Source organism: Rhipicephalus sanguineus, chromosome 3 (genome assembly GCF_013339695.2).
Source record: "Rhipicephalus sanguineus isolate Rsan-2018 chromosome 3, BIME_Rsan_1.4, whole genome shotgun sequence".
In the NCBI taxonomy this organism is placed as follows: Eukaryota; Metazoa; Arthropoda; class Arachnida; order Ixodida; family Ixodidae; genus Rhipicephalus; species Rhipicephalus sanguineus.
This window is the reverse complement of record NC_051178.1, coordinates 156,911,233-156,926,216: the sequence shown is the minus strand read 5'-3', so window position 1 is coordinate 156,926,216 and position 14,984 is coordinate 156,911,233. Positions and strand designations below refer to the sequence as shown.

General features: G+C 46.3%; 1 protein-coding gene across 1 annotated transcript in view; it reads right to left on the bottom strand.

Annotated features, from left to right (window-relative positions):
• The window catches only part of LOC125757683 (uncharacterized), a 42,483-nt gene extending 30,732 nt beyond the window's left edge, over positions 1-11,751 (bottom strand). The window contains exon 1 of the mRNA XM_049413545.1: positions 11,621-11,751. Within this exon, the coding sequence (XP_049269502.1) occupies positions 11,621-11,624 (4 nt within the window). The 5' untranslated portion in view covers positions 11,625-11,751. The remainder of the gene's footprint in view (positions 1-11,620) is intronic.
• Positions 11,752-14,984: the final 3,233 nt, after the last annotated feature.

Genomic DNA, 14,984 nt, shown 5'->3' with positions numbered 1-14,984 from the left:
TGAAATGACAAAACGCACGTCGAAACCAAGAAAACTCTCTTGTCCCTTTTCAATGATATGTGGTCGCCTGGGTATATTCCGTCGTCTTGGAAATAGGCTATCATAATACCAATTTTGAAAGAGGGAAAAGATCCATCATTACCTAGTAGCTATAGGCCCATAGCATTAACCAGCTGCCTTTGCAAATGTGTCGAGAAAATGGCAAACAGACGCCCGTTGCATTTCTTGGAGAGTTTACAAGCAGCTCGACCCAAATCAGTGCGGTTTTAGGGAGGGCAGATCAACAACTGACCATCTGCTTCGCATCGCCTTCATACACAAACAATACTTTTTGTCTGTATTTTTGGACGTTGAAAAAGCATATGATACTACATGGCGCTTTTGGAACTTTACGAGATCGTTCTGCTATGGGTGTCCGCGGCAACATGTTGAAACGTCATTGAAAGCTATCTCTCTGATCGCACATTTCGAGTAAATGTTGGAAACGCTTTCTCTGGGCCATTTGTTCAAGAGACCGGAGTGCCGCAGGGGGGTGTGCTTAGTTGTACACTCTTTATTGTAAAGATGAATTTACTCCGCACGGTTGTTCCACGCCCAATGTATACGCTCAGTATACGTTGACGATGTTCAACTAGGATTCAAGTCATGCAATATTGCTATCTGCGAGCGACAGGCGAAGCTCTGTTTAAAGAGGTTGTCTAAATGGGCAGACGAAAACGGCTTCGAAATAAACACACAGAAGAGTACTTGTGTGCTGTTAACAAAAAAGACAGGTGTGACGCCAGTCACCAGCACTTCGATCAAAGGCGATGCGCTTTCTGTGAGCTACGAACTTAAGTTCTTTGGAGTAATTCTGGACTCTAGACTTACGTTCACCTCCCATCTTAAATATCTGAAAACGAAATGCTTGAAAACACTGAATCTGCTCAAACTTTTGTCGCGTACAACATGGGGTGGCGATCGGAAGTGCCTTCTAAACTTATATAAGAGTCTAGTCTGTTCTCGACTTGACTATGGCGCCATTGTATACCATTCTGCAACCCCAAGCGCATTAAAAACACTAGACCCAGTCCACCTTCTCGGCCTACGTTTAGCTACTGAGGCTTTCAGAACAAGTCCGGTACAGTGTCTCTATGTTGATTCGAATGAGTGGTCGCTTCACCTTCGACGTTCATACTCCAGCTTTAGATACTTTCTCAATGCACGTGCGAATCGCGAACACCCCCTGTACAATCATATGAATGATACCTCATGTGACCGACTGTTCCTTAACAGACCTCTAGTTAGACAGCCGTTCTCACTCCGTGTGAGGAGGCTTGGGGAAGTAATGGGCGTTTCACTGCTTGAACACCAGTTGATGGCTCCGGCAATATCCCCGCCATCATTGTTGTGGCAACACATAGATTGCGACACATCCTTTGTAGAGGTCACTAAACACGCTCCTGAAGTCCACAAACCCACGCACTTTATGGAGTTGCAGTCAAAGTTTGCTCGCCCTCAATTTTACTCAGATGCGTCGAAGTCACGTGCTGGCATTTCTTACACAGCTGTAGGCCCGGATTTTCTGGAATCTGATGATCCAGAAACCAGTATATTTACTGCAGAGGCCTCTGCAATACTATCAGCTGTCCAACGTATAAAAAAAACCTACCTAGGTCTGTTATGTTTTCAGACTCTTTAAGCGTCATAAGGGCTATACAGTCATTCACTAAACACAAAATCCTGTACTGAACGAGCTTTACTCTGTTTTGTCTACAATGTGTATTCCAAACCGGTCTATCACCTTATGCTGGGTGCCTGGGCACAAAGGCATTGAAAGGAGCATGCTTGCAGATGAAATTGCAATGTCAAACGCGACGAAATCCACCAGCGCCATCGTAGCAGTTTCTGCCTTAGACCTAAAGCCTTTCTTACGCAACAAACTAAGAGACCACTGGCAGCGAATGCGGAATAATGAAACGACAAACACGCTTCACCTTATTAAGCCCCTTATTGGAAGATGGGCACCACTAACGAAAATACGACATATTGACGTAATTTTTTGTCGACTCAGAGTAGGACACACCTATAAAACACACTCCCATCTCCTGACTGGTGATGATACCCCTGTTTGTAGTAAATGTGGTGAACCGCTGACTGTTCTGCACATCTTCGTGAAGTGCCGTGAGGTAGAAGCTTATAGGAAAAAGCACTTTCCGCAGGCATATAAACAATGTATTCCTCTTCATCCGGCAATGTTCCTAAGAGAAGATTCGCTTTTTAGCATGAAATCAGTTGTTGCGTTATTGAACGATACACGCTTTTTGCAGGAAGTACTTAAAAGAGACCCATAGCACCGCATCTTTTTAGATGCTGCCGCTGTGGCTGTGATAATTACTGCACGTGCCTCCCGACCCTTGGTTTCAAGGGTTCGAATGAGGCATTAGTGCTGCTTGTAAATAACCCACCTAGACTTACGAATTAGTCCTTGCCTTGATTATCACCTCGTGTATTCTAATGTCATAGGTAGCCTCACCTACCATTGTCATAATTTTGATACATTTATAACTTATACATGTTTAGTTGACCGATTTTAGGCCTCTATACAGCCTCTTACACCAACGAGTCATACCATTATCAACCCATTCCCAACTTGTGTCTGGCACTCTTTGGCCATAAGTGTCCCTTGTGCCAAAAAAAAACCTATTATTCATTATCAATGTGAGAGAAGTATGTGAGTCCCAGCCCCTGGCTGATCGGCAAGGAGGAAAGAAATTCACGCTGAACCCATTGGGAGATTACTACAAAAACATTTCAGCGATGAAGACATGCTTAAAGTAAAGCGCTTCGTTTGACTATTCTCTTAAAGCTAACTCAGGACTGGTGACGCACGAGCAACGGTATCGCGTCATACGTAGCCAGACTCTAGTGATTTCCCATCATGGTATAAAACCTGCATGCAAGCAGTGTTTTGAGCGTAGCTACAACAGCAAAATTTTAGCCGCTATTCGGCAGTAGTTTTTGCTTACCGCCATCTTGTGTCCCGAAGTGTTTCTACCTCGTTTCACTGCTATTTACTATCCGAGGTTCAATTACTAAATTACTAGCCGCCTGTCAGAACACAACAGGAACAGTTTACGGCTCTCTCTCTTAGTACAGTACATAGATCGTTTCACTCTTTTCTAAACGCTAAATTGCATGTATAGTCTTAAGACAGCCTCTGTTGCGACTTATATGATTTCATAACGATTAAGAAGCCTGCGCTTATTTTTACCTCGATGGTTCGCCATGTGTGTCAAAGACAAGCGTTCTAGACACAATTTTTTAACGCTCGCTGTCGCTCTTTACCAGGGGTCTCAAACTTACCTCAGCTAGCGGGCCGCAGTCATGTGCCGGGAAAATGCAGAAGGGGGGGGGGGGCGGAGCCTACAAAATGTCAGCTAATGTTATCATTTCAAAGAAGGAGAGACAGAGAGTGGTCTTTGATGAAGAACGGAAAATTCTGCCGGCGTATGCAGCGAAACCTTGGTGATACGAATCTCACGGGACCACCAAAAATATTCGTATCATCCGAAATTCGTATCACCAGAAAGCATGGAAAATTAGCATGCGACAAAAGAAAGCTGCCGTACATTTTCATTTATTGTTTTTCAGGGCCGCAGCAACGTCAGGAAGAGCCCTGAATGATTGTCAGTTAAGTTTTTAGATGTCGGCAATCATACCAGCACTCGTAAATATATGGCCCATACGCGCGTATTTAATTATTGAACCAGGTGCGTTGTGACCCACGACAGCAGTATCCCCTTCCAAATTTTTAGTATGCTTTTTTGCATGACACTGCAGTACTGCAGCGAAAGTAACAAAAGAAGCGCTTTGACGCGATGGATCAAGGCCACAAAATTACAAAACCACGGTTCTGTGTTATGATTTTGTTATCGCGTAGGTGTTGGGGATGTTTATTGGGACATTTACGACCGTGTCCGTACAAGTGAGACCTAAACGGTCGCGCATGCTGAGGTTGTGAGGCCTGACTCCTTCGCCAAGACCGTCCTCGCCTTATTTCGGTCCTCGTGCACCTTTAGAAAAGTGTTTTTCTTACACCTTGATTCTGGCAATTTGGCGGTGCGGCGCGCATGCCCACGATTGCGTTCCCGCGCTCGCACGTGCTTGGCACGTCTTCCACGACAGCGCGGACAGCACCTCTTCGTACCTGGGCGGTAGCGTACGTTCGTATCAAACGTCGCTGGGTGAAAATCGGTTCGCAACAACCGTACTCCATTACACTGCAGGCCAATGGGCCTTGGCCGGGACCAACGAAAAATTCATATCACCGCGAAATTCGTATGAGCTGTGATCGTATCACCGAGGTTTCACTAAAGATGCCTACATTCTACTTTGTATAGGGGAAGGGGATTGAATACAGAATGGCCATAGGACAGCGGCCCTAGGCTTTCCCCATATCTCATATATGGGTCATTGCTGAAGGAGATTGACGTCAGCCTTCGAGAAACTTATCGATACTGATCTCAAGAATAACTGAAATCTGGACGCTGATTCTGAAATATAAAGTTGTTGTTCCGCGGTCATGTTTCATCACATGGTGATCGCATGGGGCGCTTCACAAAAAATATACTTGAGACCAGTGGCGTCTGTGTAGCTCACGAATATGATCATTAAAAATTATATATATTGGACGAAGACAGTCATGTGCTGGCCGGGCCGATATAGCAAGAGATCCGTGGGCCGCGTGTTTGAGACTTCTGTTACAGACACGAGTCTTGCAGCAGCTCGCACCCAAGTTACGTATTATGAGAAGCAGCCCGTCAGCACTCAAGGCATTCATCCTTTCGTTGCCGGGCTCGTGAGAGTTGCCTCTCACGCTGTTTTGGGCGCCGCATCGCGAGTGCTTGCACTCGCATCGTATACGGTTCATTCAGCCGCCCTCTTTATTTTTATACCTACAGCGTTAATCCTCTAATCCTGCTTATCCGATTATCCATTACCGTGCTGGGCGGCCAACTGGAACGAGTAGCTCCGATTAACCTGCGTGCCTTTTCTTAGCACGCCCGACTACCATTCGCGCAGCCTTACGTCTTTCTTGATTTTCTTTTTTGATATTTATAAATCATCTAAATGAGGAGTCTCAAACGCACGATCCGTGTCATCTTCTTCAGTAATAACCCGGATTAACTTAAAGATGGGCAAGAAGTAGTGCAGCTCGAACGTAGAAAAGCAAATAACACTAAATAAGTAGCAGGATTTGGCGCAATCAGCTTAATATTCGTACACATATATGGAAAGCGCTCCCGCGAAGTCTTCTGCGAGAAGCAGGCGTTGGTCTCACGTGTATACTAAAACAAAGGATAAAAACAAAGCAATAAAACAAAGGAATAAGGCGGGGCATGTGTTCTTAGTGTGGCTTGTAACTGGCTCCTATAACTGATGCAGTGTTATGTGTGTCTCCCGCCTACGCAGCCATGCTCCTATGGCCTATAGCGATTAGAGCATCAGACTTTTGTGCTATAGAGGTACCCTCGAGTGTCCCCTCGGGTGTCCCCTCGAGTGTCCCCTACGTATACACATGGCTCATCTTGTATGCTAGAGCAATCTTTCGTTCCCAGCAGTATTTGGGAATGTACCAGCGAGTTCGCGTGGGAGTGGTGAACTGTTTAATGCGTACTACTAGAGTGCGTACTAGAGCAGCTTAGCAGCTTAGCTTACCGGCTGATAAGCTAACGTGTCAGTGTTCTCTAGCGCAGCTGAACCTACCCTGAAAAAAAATATTCATGGTTTTTCGTACTGTGAGTGCGAATGAAGAACACTCGCGTTAGCCAAGTACGAAAAGAAAGACCACCGAGACTGCCTCAATCTTCTTTGTTAGTCAATGAGGCCGACAGACAATGAAGCCTAAGAAAGAATAGAGATAATTACCTGCATGTTTAAATGAAATGCAGAAACAATAAGGTGAACGTGTGATGGGAAGGTGTGTGATAATAAAGTCACAGCATAATATGACAGTGTTTGGAAACCATTCGGAATCTTCAACAACAATAATAAGTACTTTTCAAAGTGTAACAATAATAATAATAATATCGAGGGTTTTACGTCCCAAAACCACGATATGATTATGAGGGACGCCGTAGAGGAGGGCTCCGGAAATTTCGACCGTCTGGTGTTCTTTAACGTGTACTGACATCGCACAGTACGCAGGCCTCTAGCATTTCGCCTCCATCGAAATGCGACCGCCGTGGCTGGGATCGAACCCGCGACCATCGGGTCAGCATGCCGAGCACCGTAACCGCTACACCACAGCGGCGGACTTTTCAAAGTGTGACGTACTTTATGCGTAATGTATCTGCGCTGATGTGACTGAGCATTTTGTTTTTCAAACTATGCCTGTTTCTCCGCGTTAGTGGGATTTCACACACCACAGAATTGCATGGCTACACGTACTACATTTTAAAACGTGTGTGTCACTGATACTACGTCGGGAAGTATTGAATTCTATAATTAGTTTCCTGTTCAGGCAGGCAGTACGCTGGGCTTATCTCAGAGGCAGTGCTGATCTGTTGTTAAAGAAGGGGCGCCATATTCACGAAACTTCTCTTTCGTAAAAGTTTTTTTCCCCATTCGCCTGGCAGGCTCCGTCTAATGATATGTCCAGCGTCACGGATTGGCTGAAATATGCTCTGGTTTATAGCGTAACCCGTTTTTGTGAATACGGGCCGGGAGCCGGAGAAACTGCGCAGTTAAGTATGTTAACGGGCTAACGCTAACAAAGTAGCCAGTACTATTGCTCCTTTTCGGTTATTATGCAGGACATCAGGCCAACAACGCGCCACCTCAACGAGAACAGCTTAAGCCTAACAATGGCGCCCCGGCGAAAAGAAACCGCGGAGTTGGCAACGTATCCAGTGTGAAGAACAGACGTACGTGTGCATGCGGTCGGAACATGCAAATGTGGCGGCGCGCGTTACGAAACGGTGTTTTACCTATACAAGACTGTCCTAAGGCGGGACGAAACTCATTTCTTTAGAGTGCACTGCTTAGAGAAACGGACAACGGTTGCATATGAGACAAGACGTTTGAGTCTTAAAAGAATAATGACGCAACGACGCTGTCGAGTGGTATACGACCGGATTTCGACATAGCCGCCGACACATTGCCGACGAAACGGAAAGAAATAACTCGTACGCACAATAGTTGAATGGGACGGAGTTTGCTGGTGTGCGACCGGCGAGCGAACTGCGAAAGCGGCTGCAGACGCTGCGGAAATGCACAGTTCCGTTGAGTAGGGACGCAGTATTTCATTCGAAGACAGGGCCGTGCAGCCAAGGCCCTAGACTCGAGTGTGTATACGCTGTGCCGACATGTTGCGCAAGTGTTTGTGAACATTAGGTCAAAGGCCAGCCGTTTCAATGCACGACCATCATCAAGGAACGCTGAAAGGCGGGCCCCGAGGAAAGGGTTTGGTCGCATCGTTAAGGGACAATAAGTGGCATAAGTCTGTGGCCGTATAAGGGGGCTAGTAATGCCGAGTAATTAATTGACGAAAACATGAGAAGTGCCACGATATGCGAAACTTCTTTTTCTTAAGTATTGGCCAGCCGGCCTTGTTAATGATACGTCTCACATCGTGATTGGCTGAGATATTTTCCTACGAACATTTTTAGCGTAAGATGTTTTTGTGAATATGGGCCCAGATGAGGAAAAGACACGCTCGCAAGCTGTACAGGAGTAGTCATCATTCATTCGCAGCAGGACAGTGGGCCCGGTGTACAGCCATGAAGGATAATTTACACACGGGGAAATCAGACGTTAGGATGCGGAGCGACTGCAGTAAAAAATCCACCGTGAAACATGGGCTTGACTTGCGCAGGATACAGATTGTTGAGACATTTTGGCTGTCCTTCAGACTGCTGTTTTGTTCCTAGTTACAAGTATGTATGTATGTATGTATGTATGTATGTATGTATGTATGTATGTATGTATGTATGTATGTATGTATGTATGTATGTATGTATGTATGTATGTATGTATGTATGTATGTATGTATGTATGTATGTATGTATGTATGTATGTATGTATGTATGTATGTATGTATGTATGTATGTATGTATGTATGTATGTATGTACCAATCGTGCAGTGATTCAAACGCGCAATGTTTTGGCGTCGGTGCGATACAAGTGCTTTCTGCGGAGCCAACACCTTTGATACAAGAGTGCCATATGGTATAGGCCAGAAGCAGGGCGGGGTCATATATGGTGAACTCCCAAGTGCGTCCCGTATTCCCTTGCCCCTAATTAAATGTCAAGAGTGCTGAGAATTTTATTTAAAATATGTGTGGTGCGAGCTATAGTGCCAAGCATACATGTTAATCGGTTGCGTGACGCGTAGATTTCAGCGACGACGCAACGACACTTGACTCCGCCTTCACGGTTACAGCCGCCGGTCGGCTCTGCGTCACGCTGACGTCAGTAAACGAGTGCACTAATAACGGGCCGACTTCTGTGACTCGCCATCGCTCGTGTGTCGCATCTGCTTCCTATTGGTCCATCTGCTCTGCAACGTCATGACTATAGGAAGTAGAGGGAAAGGGCTGGTGGGCGGGGTGTCAAACCGACGAAAAAAAAATGTGTAGAGCGTCAGCCTAAATATTCTCCGGATGTTTATCTAAGCCTTCTTGTCAACAAAACCGTCTTCGATGCTGTTATTGATTAGTAGTATTCCAATTAGGCTAAAGAAGAAATCACAAGGCATGCTGCATGGCGTAGAAGCGACCGTGCACAAGATGCAGAACTTAATGAATATATGTTAATCGTGATTTTCTAGCGTTTGTAATTATTCTTAATTGAGGTTTTAAAGCGTGTGCACTAGCAGTGCAGTCACGATACACCTGGGCGTGGCACTCTCGACTCTTCAACAGGTGCCCCTAATTATGATATTGCGAATAAAGATATGTAGCTAGCTGTGTGGGCTCTAAGTTTATCTAGACATTTTCACGCGAGAACAGCAGTCTGCTGCTCGTCGGTGAGGACAACGTGTGGACAACATTGGACGATGTTGTGAACAATTTGGTCTTGCAGAGTGTTAGAATGCACAAGATGCCCTATTTTGAAAACGCATAAGTAAGCATGCGTCATCCAGCAGAGCGTATCCTTCGACGATGAGGAGTCTTGCAACAAGAGTTGAAGCGATGCCGAAACGGGTCAGTACAACTCTGACCTCCGTGCTGTGCCATCACGGTAGATGCCTCGGACACGACTTTCAGTATGAGTGAAGTGGGTGATCCCTATCCTGTGGGTTTTCTTGTCAGCTGATACGCGGGCGTTGATGTCCACGACAGCGTATTCTTTCAAACGAATAACTCTGCTGACCAACATCAAGAGGCTTACATCTCGCGGCGGGAATAGACTTGCTGGCAGTCACTTCGAGGCTTCGCACATATGGAGGGCCGTGTTTTAAACTCTGTTGCAACCACAGATGTAGGATGCAAATACGGTGTGATGCACGGAAAACATCACAGCACCGCATTACACACGGTAAGTGGGTGTATGGACAAGTGAATGTTCCAAGTAGAGAAAAAATGTTACCTTTGTTAACGTTAACTCTGACATGGCAGCATACTTAAATATTAAAATGAACCATAACTCTAGTTCTATAAGTCAGCGTCCTGTTCTGACATGACAGTACTTGCTAGCTGATCGTGTTCGTTCATCTGTTAGTTCTGAACGTTGTTGATATCGAAAACAGAGAACATGAGGCAATTTTTCCCTATTGTACTAATGAGACTGTATAGCGTACACCAGTATACGAGATTGAGTAAATTCTCAAAAGCTTGGCGACATAGCGGCCAGGCCACATTGCAATGCTCTACAGTCTACTTAAGCCCCCTGCTCGACGACCACAATATCATACGCTGGAACTAAGACGCGTCGATTTTTGGAAAGCTTCCAGCTAACGAGCTGTTTTCAACTATGTGGACAACTTGCGCATACGGGTCAAGAGCAGGAGACATGTCAAGCTTGTAATCGAGGATTTATTCTCTAAGACTGGGGTCAATGTAACGATCAGGGGCGAGCTTACCGCGGGGATTCGCAAGATCGTCTCTTATATAGATCTGAGACTGTTTCTCGAAAGCTGCTGTAGCGTCTAACAGGCAGATTATAGCTTTTCTTCTAGGACGTACCCTGCTCGGAGCATGGATTTATGTTCCTATAGGCGGTGTGGAAGCGAATACTGGTAAGCAGTATTATCCTCGTTTGAGGGCCCAGGTTACGTCATCCGCAACATTGTTGCAATATTGCGTGCCTTTTCTTCCTAGTTTCATGTTTGTTTACATTATGTAGCGCTTCTGCTGCGTCCGCTTGAAGTTACTCGGCGTGCAAGGTGTGCAAAGTGCTCACACTTTTACGACAAAAAAAGGAAAAAGAGGCATAAACATGAAATCTAGAGAAAAACGTTTCACATACTTGCAACCAAGGTGGAAATGTTGTAAGGAGTTCCACGTCTCACACTCCGCGTTTCGCATGTGCTAAACACGCATGTTTCGGTCTGCCTTGGTTTACGTATCATGTCGATAGGCCTGACAATAAGGCCTACAGGTGTTCACTTATGATGGATCAGCGGCTTTACCGTTCTGCTGTTCTGCACCATAGGTTGCAGGTTCGATTCCTGGCTTCGGTGCCTGAATTTCTAGCGGAAGATGAGAATGCTTTTCTACGATGGTATTGGTGTACATCAAGAGAGCTCGAGAAGTTCGGAGTCTCTTAGCGTTGATGTGGCATGTTGACACGTTAAACACGCACAAAAAGATGCCATTGATTACATTTCTTAGCAGGGCACGGTATGAAACAAAGGGAAGGATACGAACATGCGGTGGGCTTACCAATTCGGGGATGACGACAAGGTCAGCCCCGAGTTCTATCATTGTTCTCGACAGTCGCTGACGTGTAACGCGATGACGTTCGTTTCGCATAAGCTATACAACGGCGGTGGCGTTGTCGTCTAACGGTTATCGACAGCGTTAAACAGCGCGTGCTTGTCGAAAAGATTCGCTTGCGAATAAATGTGTCCCTGTTATTCGTTTTATCTACAGCTGCAAACAGTGTGCCTCAACGCCGTAAGGCCTCGCACAAGCGTGAGAAACGTTCAGCCCGTGTCCATAAAGGTGGTAAAGGAAAGATGTCAGTTAATACTATCAGTTTTCAGGTCATCATAAAGATTGCAGCATGCGAAATCTGCACCGCGTTTGCGTTGCGGCATGTGCCAGAAGCGTCCGATACCCGTTCATAGGCGGCAATATACGCCTTCTTTGAACATCAACAGGGCAATCGTCTCTGCTCGCGGCAGGGTATAGAGTGAAAGATTGTTTCTCCCTCCTCTCTTCGATATTACGACAGGTGGATACCATATTTTCGCCAATAACGACGCGCCTCCTTCTTTCCACCTGTCAGTTTTTTCGCCTTATCGGCCACGTCCAGCCGTCACCTCTCGACCTCCCCGCCTCCCCTCAGTCAGGCCTCTTAGAAGAGTTTTCCATTACGACCTCTGCATTCACAGACGGGACCCGTCTCCTATATCGGCATCTAGAATCAACGCCACGGATTCCCTCTCTCGGAGGAAGCGAAAGAAACTCACCCATTGTCGTCGTGCAGTCAAGCGTCCCGTCCGAGGATCGACGTGGGGAAAACTTCCCGCCGTGGGGCTCCTTATATCGGACCGCGGGACGGCCCGCCCGCCCGCGCGCCCGTCACGTGACCCGTTGACGTCACGCGATCCCTCCTTCCTGACCCACTGCGCCACTCGAGACCCGCCGTTCCCTCCCTGCCTCCCCAATTTCTCTCCCTCTCTCACTCTCTCTCCTACTCCATCTCTCCCCATCTTCCCAATCCGATCCTCCCGTCCCGTCCCGGACCGCGCCGACAACGGCGACAAAGACTGCGTGAAGCAGCCGCGCTTCCCACGCAGTTCTGGAAAGAAAGTACACGAGCACAACGTCCAACTCCCTCTCCTCACTATTCCCATTTCACTCCAATTCCTTTTTCATCTATTTCTCCCTATCATTCTATCTCCATCTTTCTTTCTCACTCTGTTGTTCGTAGTGTCGCGAACGCCGGATATGTTGGCGTAAATGCCGGGCGTTTTGTTGTGTAGGATTTCACCGAGACGCGCGGGTCACGGGCGGAAATGCTCCAGAGCAAAATAACGAACTCGCGGGGTATCGCTACGCGCGCTCGATTCTTTCAAAATGCGTGGTGAGTTGTACATCGAAGTCACGGCAATAATATTCGGGTGTGTCAGGCTTCCCTTGGCGCTAAAACTGATAAACGTTGCAGTGAACGACGTGAGCTAAATATGGGCTTTGCATAATGATGCCCGCACAGTGAGCTGCGTGAAAGTCTTGAAGACAGCTGGGAGAAACGTGTCTATTGGCGACGGGGAACCGCTACGGAAGATGCAACCTCGAGGTCCCGTTACGACTGACGCAGTGCGCTATAGACATTCAACAGGCGAACTGAGATGGACAATGTTACATAAGTGTTTAGTGACAAAGTAGCGACGTATGCCTCAATGTTTTGAATCATAACACCGGGTAAAATGAAAAGAATCTGCGCTGTCTATGAAGCGTCCCTTCTTGTATCTGTTTGCATAGAGTTCACTTTTTTTTTCCTTCGTGCCATCATCAAATAAGCGCCTCTTCATTAAAAAAAACGTATAATGCGATCGGAATCATCAGCCTCATAATAAGCTTTACTAATGAAACAGTTCAAAAAAGATCGACCTTCCCGAAATTATACAAAGACAATTTACGTAAACATCTCTTCATTTTCACTTAAACGGGCTTCTCTCAACGAGAACCATTTACCAGGATATGTGACACTAACATTATTCATTATCAAAGCAGGAGAATTCTGTCAACGAATTCTGAAATTCACGGAAAGAAATATTCGTATTGAAAGGAGGAAAAGGAAATAATAATATATTGTGGGCGCTAGACTGGACGAGAATTGGTTACGAAAATTCGTTCCCCGGCGTACAACATAGTTATGAGAACATTTCAAGCCTGCGTTTCTGTCTGCTGCTCTAGGGAAGAAAAAGTGTTTACTAAAAGTAAGACAGGAACTTCAGCCAGACGTAGGCTCCCTTTGAAATCCAGCGCAAGTGGAGGGGGAGCGGAGGGGAGTCAGAAAAAAAGAAAGTGAAGATGGGTTACCATGATGGACGGTTTCCATTTGTATAGCCCTGGTAGGGGCGTGGTGAAATAGTGTTAGATAGAAGCGAGGAGAATGGATGAGTCAGACAGAAGACCGAGTCTGATTAGCCGTAACGTGTGAAACGATGCTGTCGCGGCCTTCTGATTAAATGAAAAAGTAAGCCTGTCTAGCTCATTTTTTTTTGCCTTATCTATCGCGAGAGAGCAAGAGGCGTTGTTGTCAATGCAGAAAGCAATCGGGGTTCCTCGATTCTGCCACAAGATACGTGCAACAGTATCTTCTCTCTTCTTTTTTTCTTCTTTTTTGCAGAGATAATTAGGATAACATCTCGTGTGTGCATAGTGCTTGTGCGTACCAAGCATTAGCGGGCTCTGTTGGAAAGATAACTTTTGTACTTGCCAAATTCAACACTATATCTTTTTTTAATTTTTTTATCCTAATAACCAAGTGAAAAGGGGTAGCCGTAGCAAAGGAATGGCGACAACTTCTTCATTTCTTTTTATTTCGATACGAAAAAGTGGGATGAGTGGTGGCAGTAAACACCGCGTGGGGAAAATCAAAACATGTAATCGGGAGACTCTGAGTCAGTGTAAGAAGCTGACGAATATTTGAGCAAATGCAGACTTCTCAGCGAATAGGGGGGGGGGGGGGGGGGCATGTCGAGTTTCGAAAGCTGCTGCATCTCAGCAATTCTATCGAGTCGTGCGCGACGCAACAGGGCAGTTTCGGTGACGACGCAGCAAGACGGCTCGGTCTCGCCAGTGACTAAGTCATCAGGATACAAATAAGAGCAATGACGTACAGCCGTTGACCTGCATACTCTCTGTACTCGGGGCTAGGTAGAAGAGAAGCGTCAGGGTTGTGTTGTTTAGCAGTAAAAAAGAAAAAAAAAAGCGATTTTTTCTCCCAAGTCAGGAAAAAAAAAAGTGCTGAGGGATGCAAACTGTCTTCTTTTTTTTTCTTTTGTATTTATGAGTTACTGGGCGCAGGTGGAATCAAACCCACGACTTCTAGCAGCTCTAGCAAATGCTCTCTACCGTAACCGTTCCCGCCGGCATGCCCACCACTCGGCACTGGATAACCAAAACCTAATAGCAGATACCGTCACAAGGTGAGATCCCCGGTCGGTACTTACATAGCTGACCTAATTATGACCTTGAAGGTGATCAGGCGGTCCGTTACGTGGACGTTTATTTATTGCGGGCCTTTGTTATTGGTTTCTCATATTTCGTCGCCGACCGGATTTTTCATCGGTGATTTTCGAATAGCTGGTGATCCTGTTGCCTGTTCCTAATGTTTTGTATTGCGATAGCAATTATATATAGACACTCTCAGCGGCTTTTTGTCGTCGCCGCCATGTTCCTTATAAGGTCAAAATTGATAGTATCACCCCGCCCATCGTATGTTCTACGCGGCTGAAGTGGAGATGAAACAAACGCGGTTGAAGCAGATATGAAACGAGCTGGCCATCTCCGTCGCACAAAGGGCGCATGCGATAACATCCAGCTGCATGCGAGGCCTGTCATCGATGGTTCCTCAAGCATAGAGGAAATGCCCCGCCCGTCTTTTGTCGCGCGAAGGAGCATGAAGCGGAGACGGTGGGGGCTGCGTCGCCCGAGCAGCAACGGCGAACTTTGATCATAAGGGCGAAGTCGCGCGCGCTATATCTCGAAAGACATCAGTAGACGGCTCGTATACGCGCTGTGCTCTTACACAGCGTTCTTGTACGCGAAGTAAGCTCTTACCGCTTACTTCGCGTTGATGCATGCAGACAGCACGAAAACCGC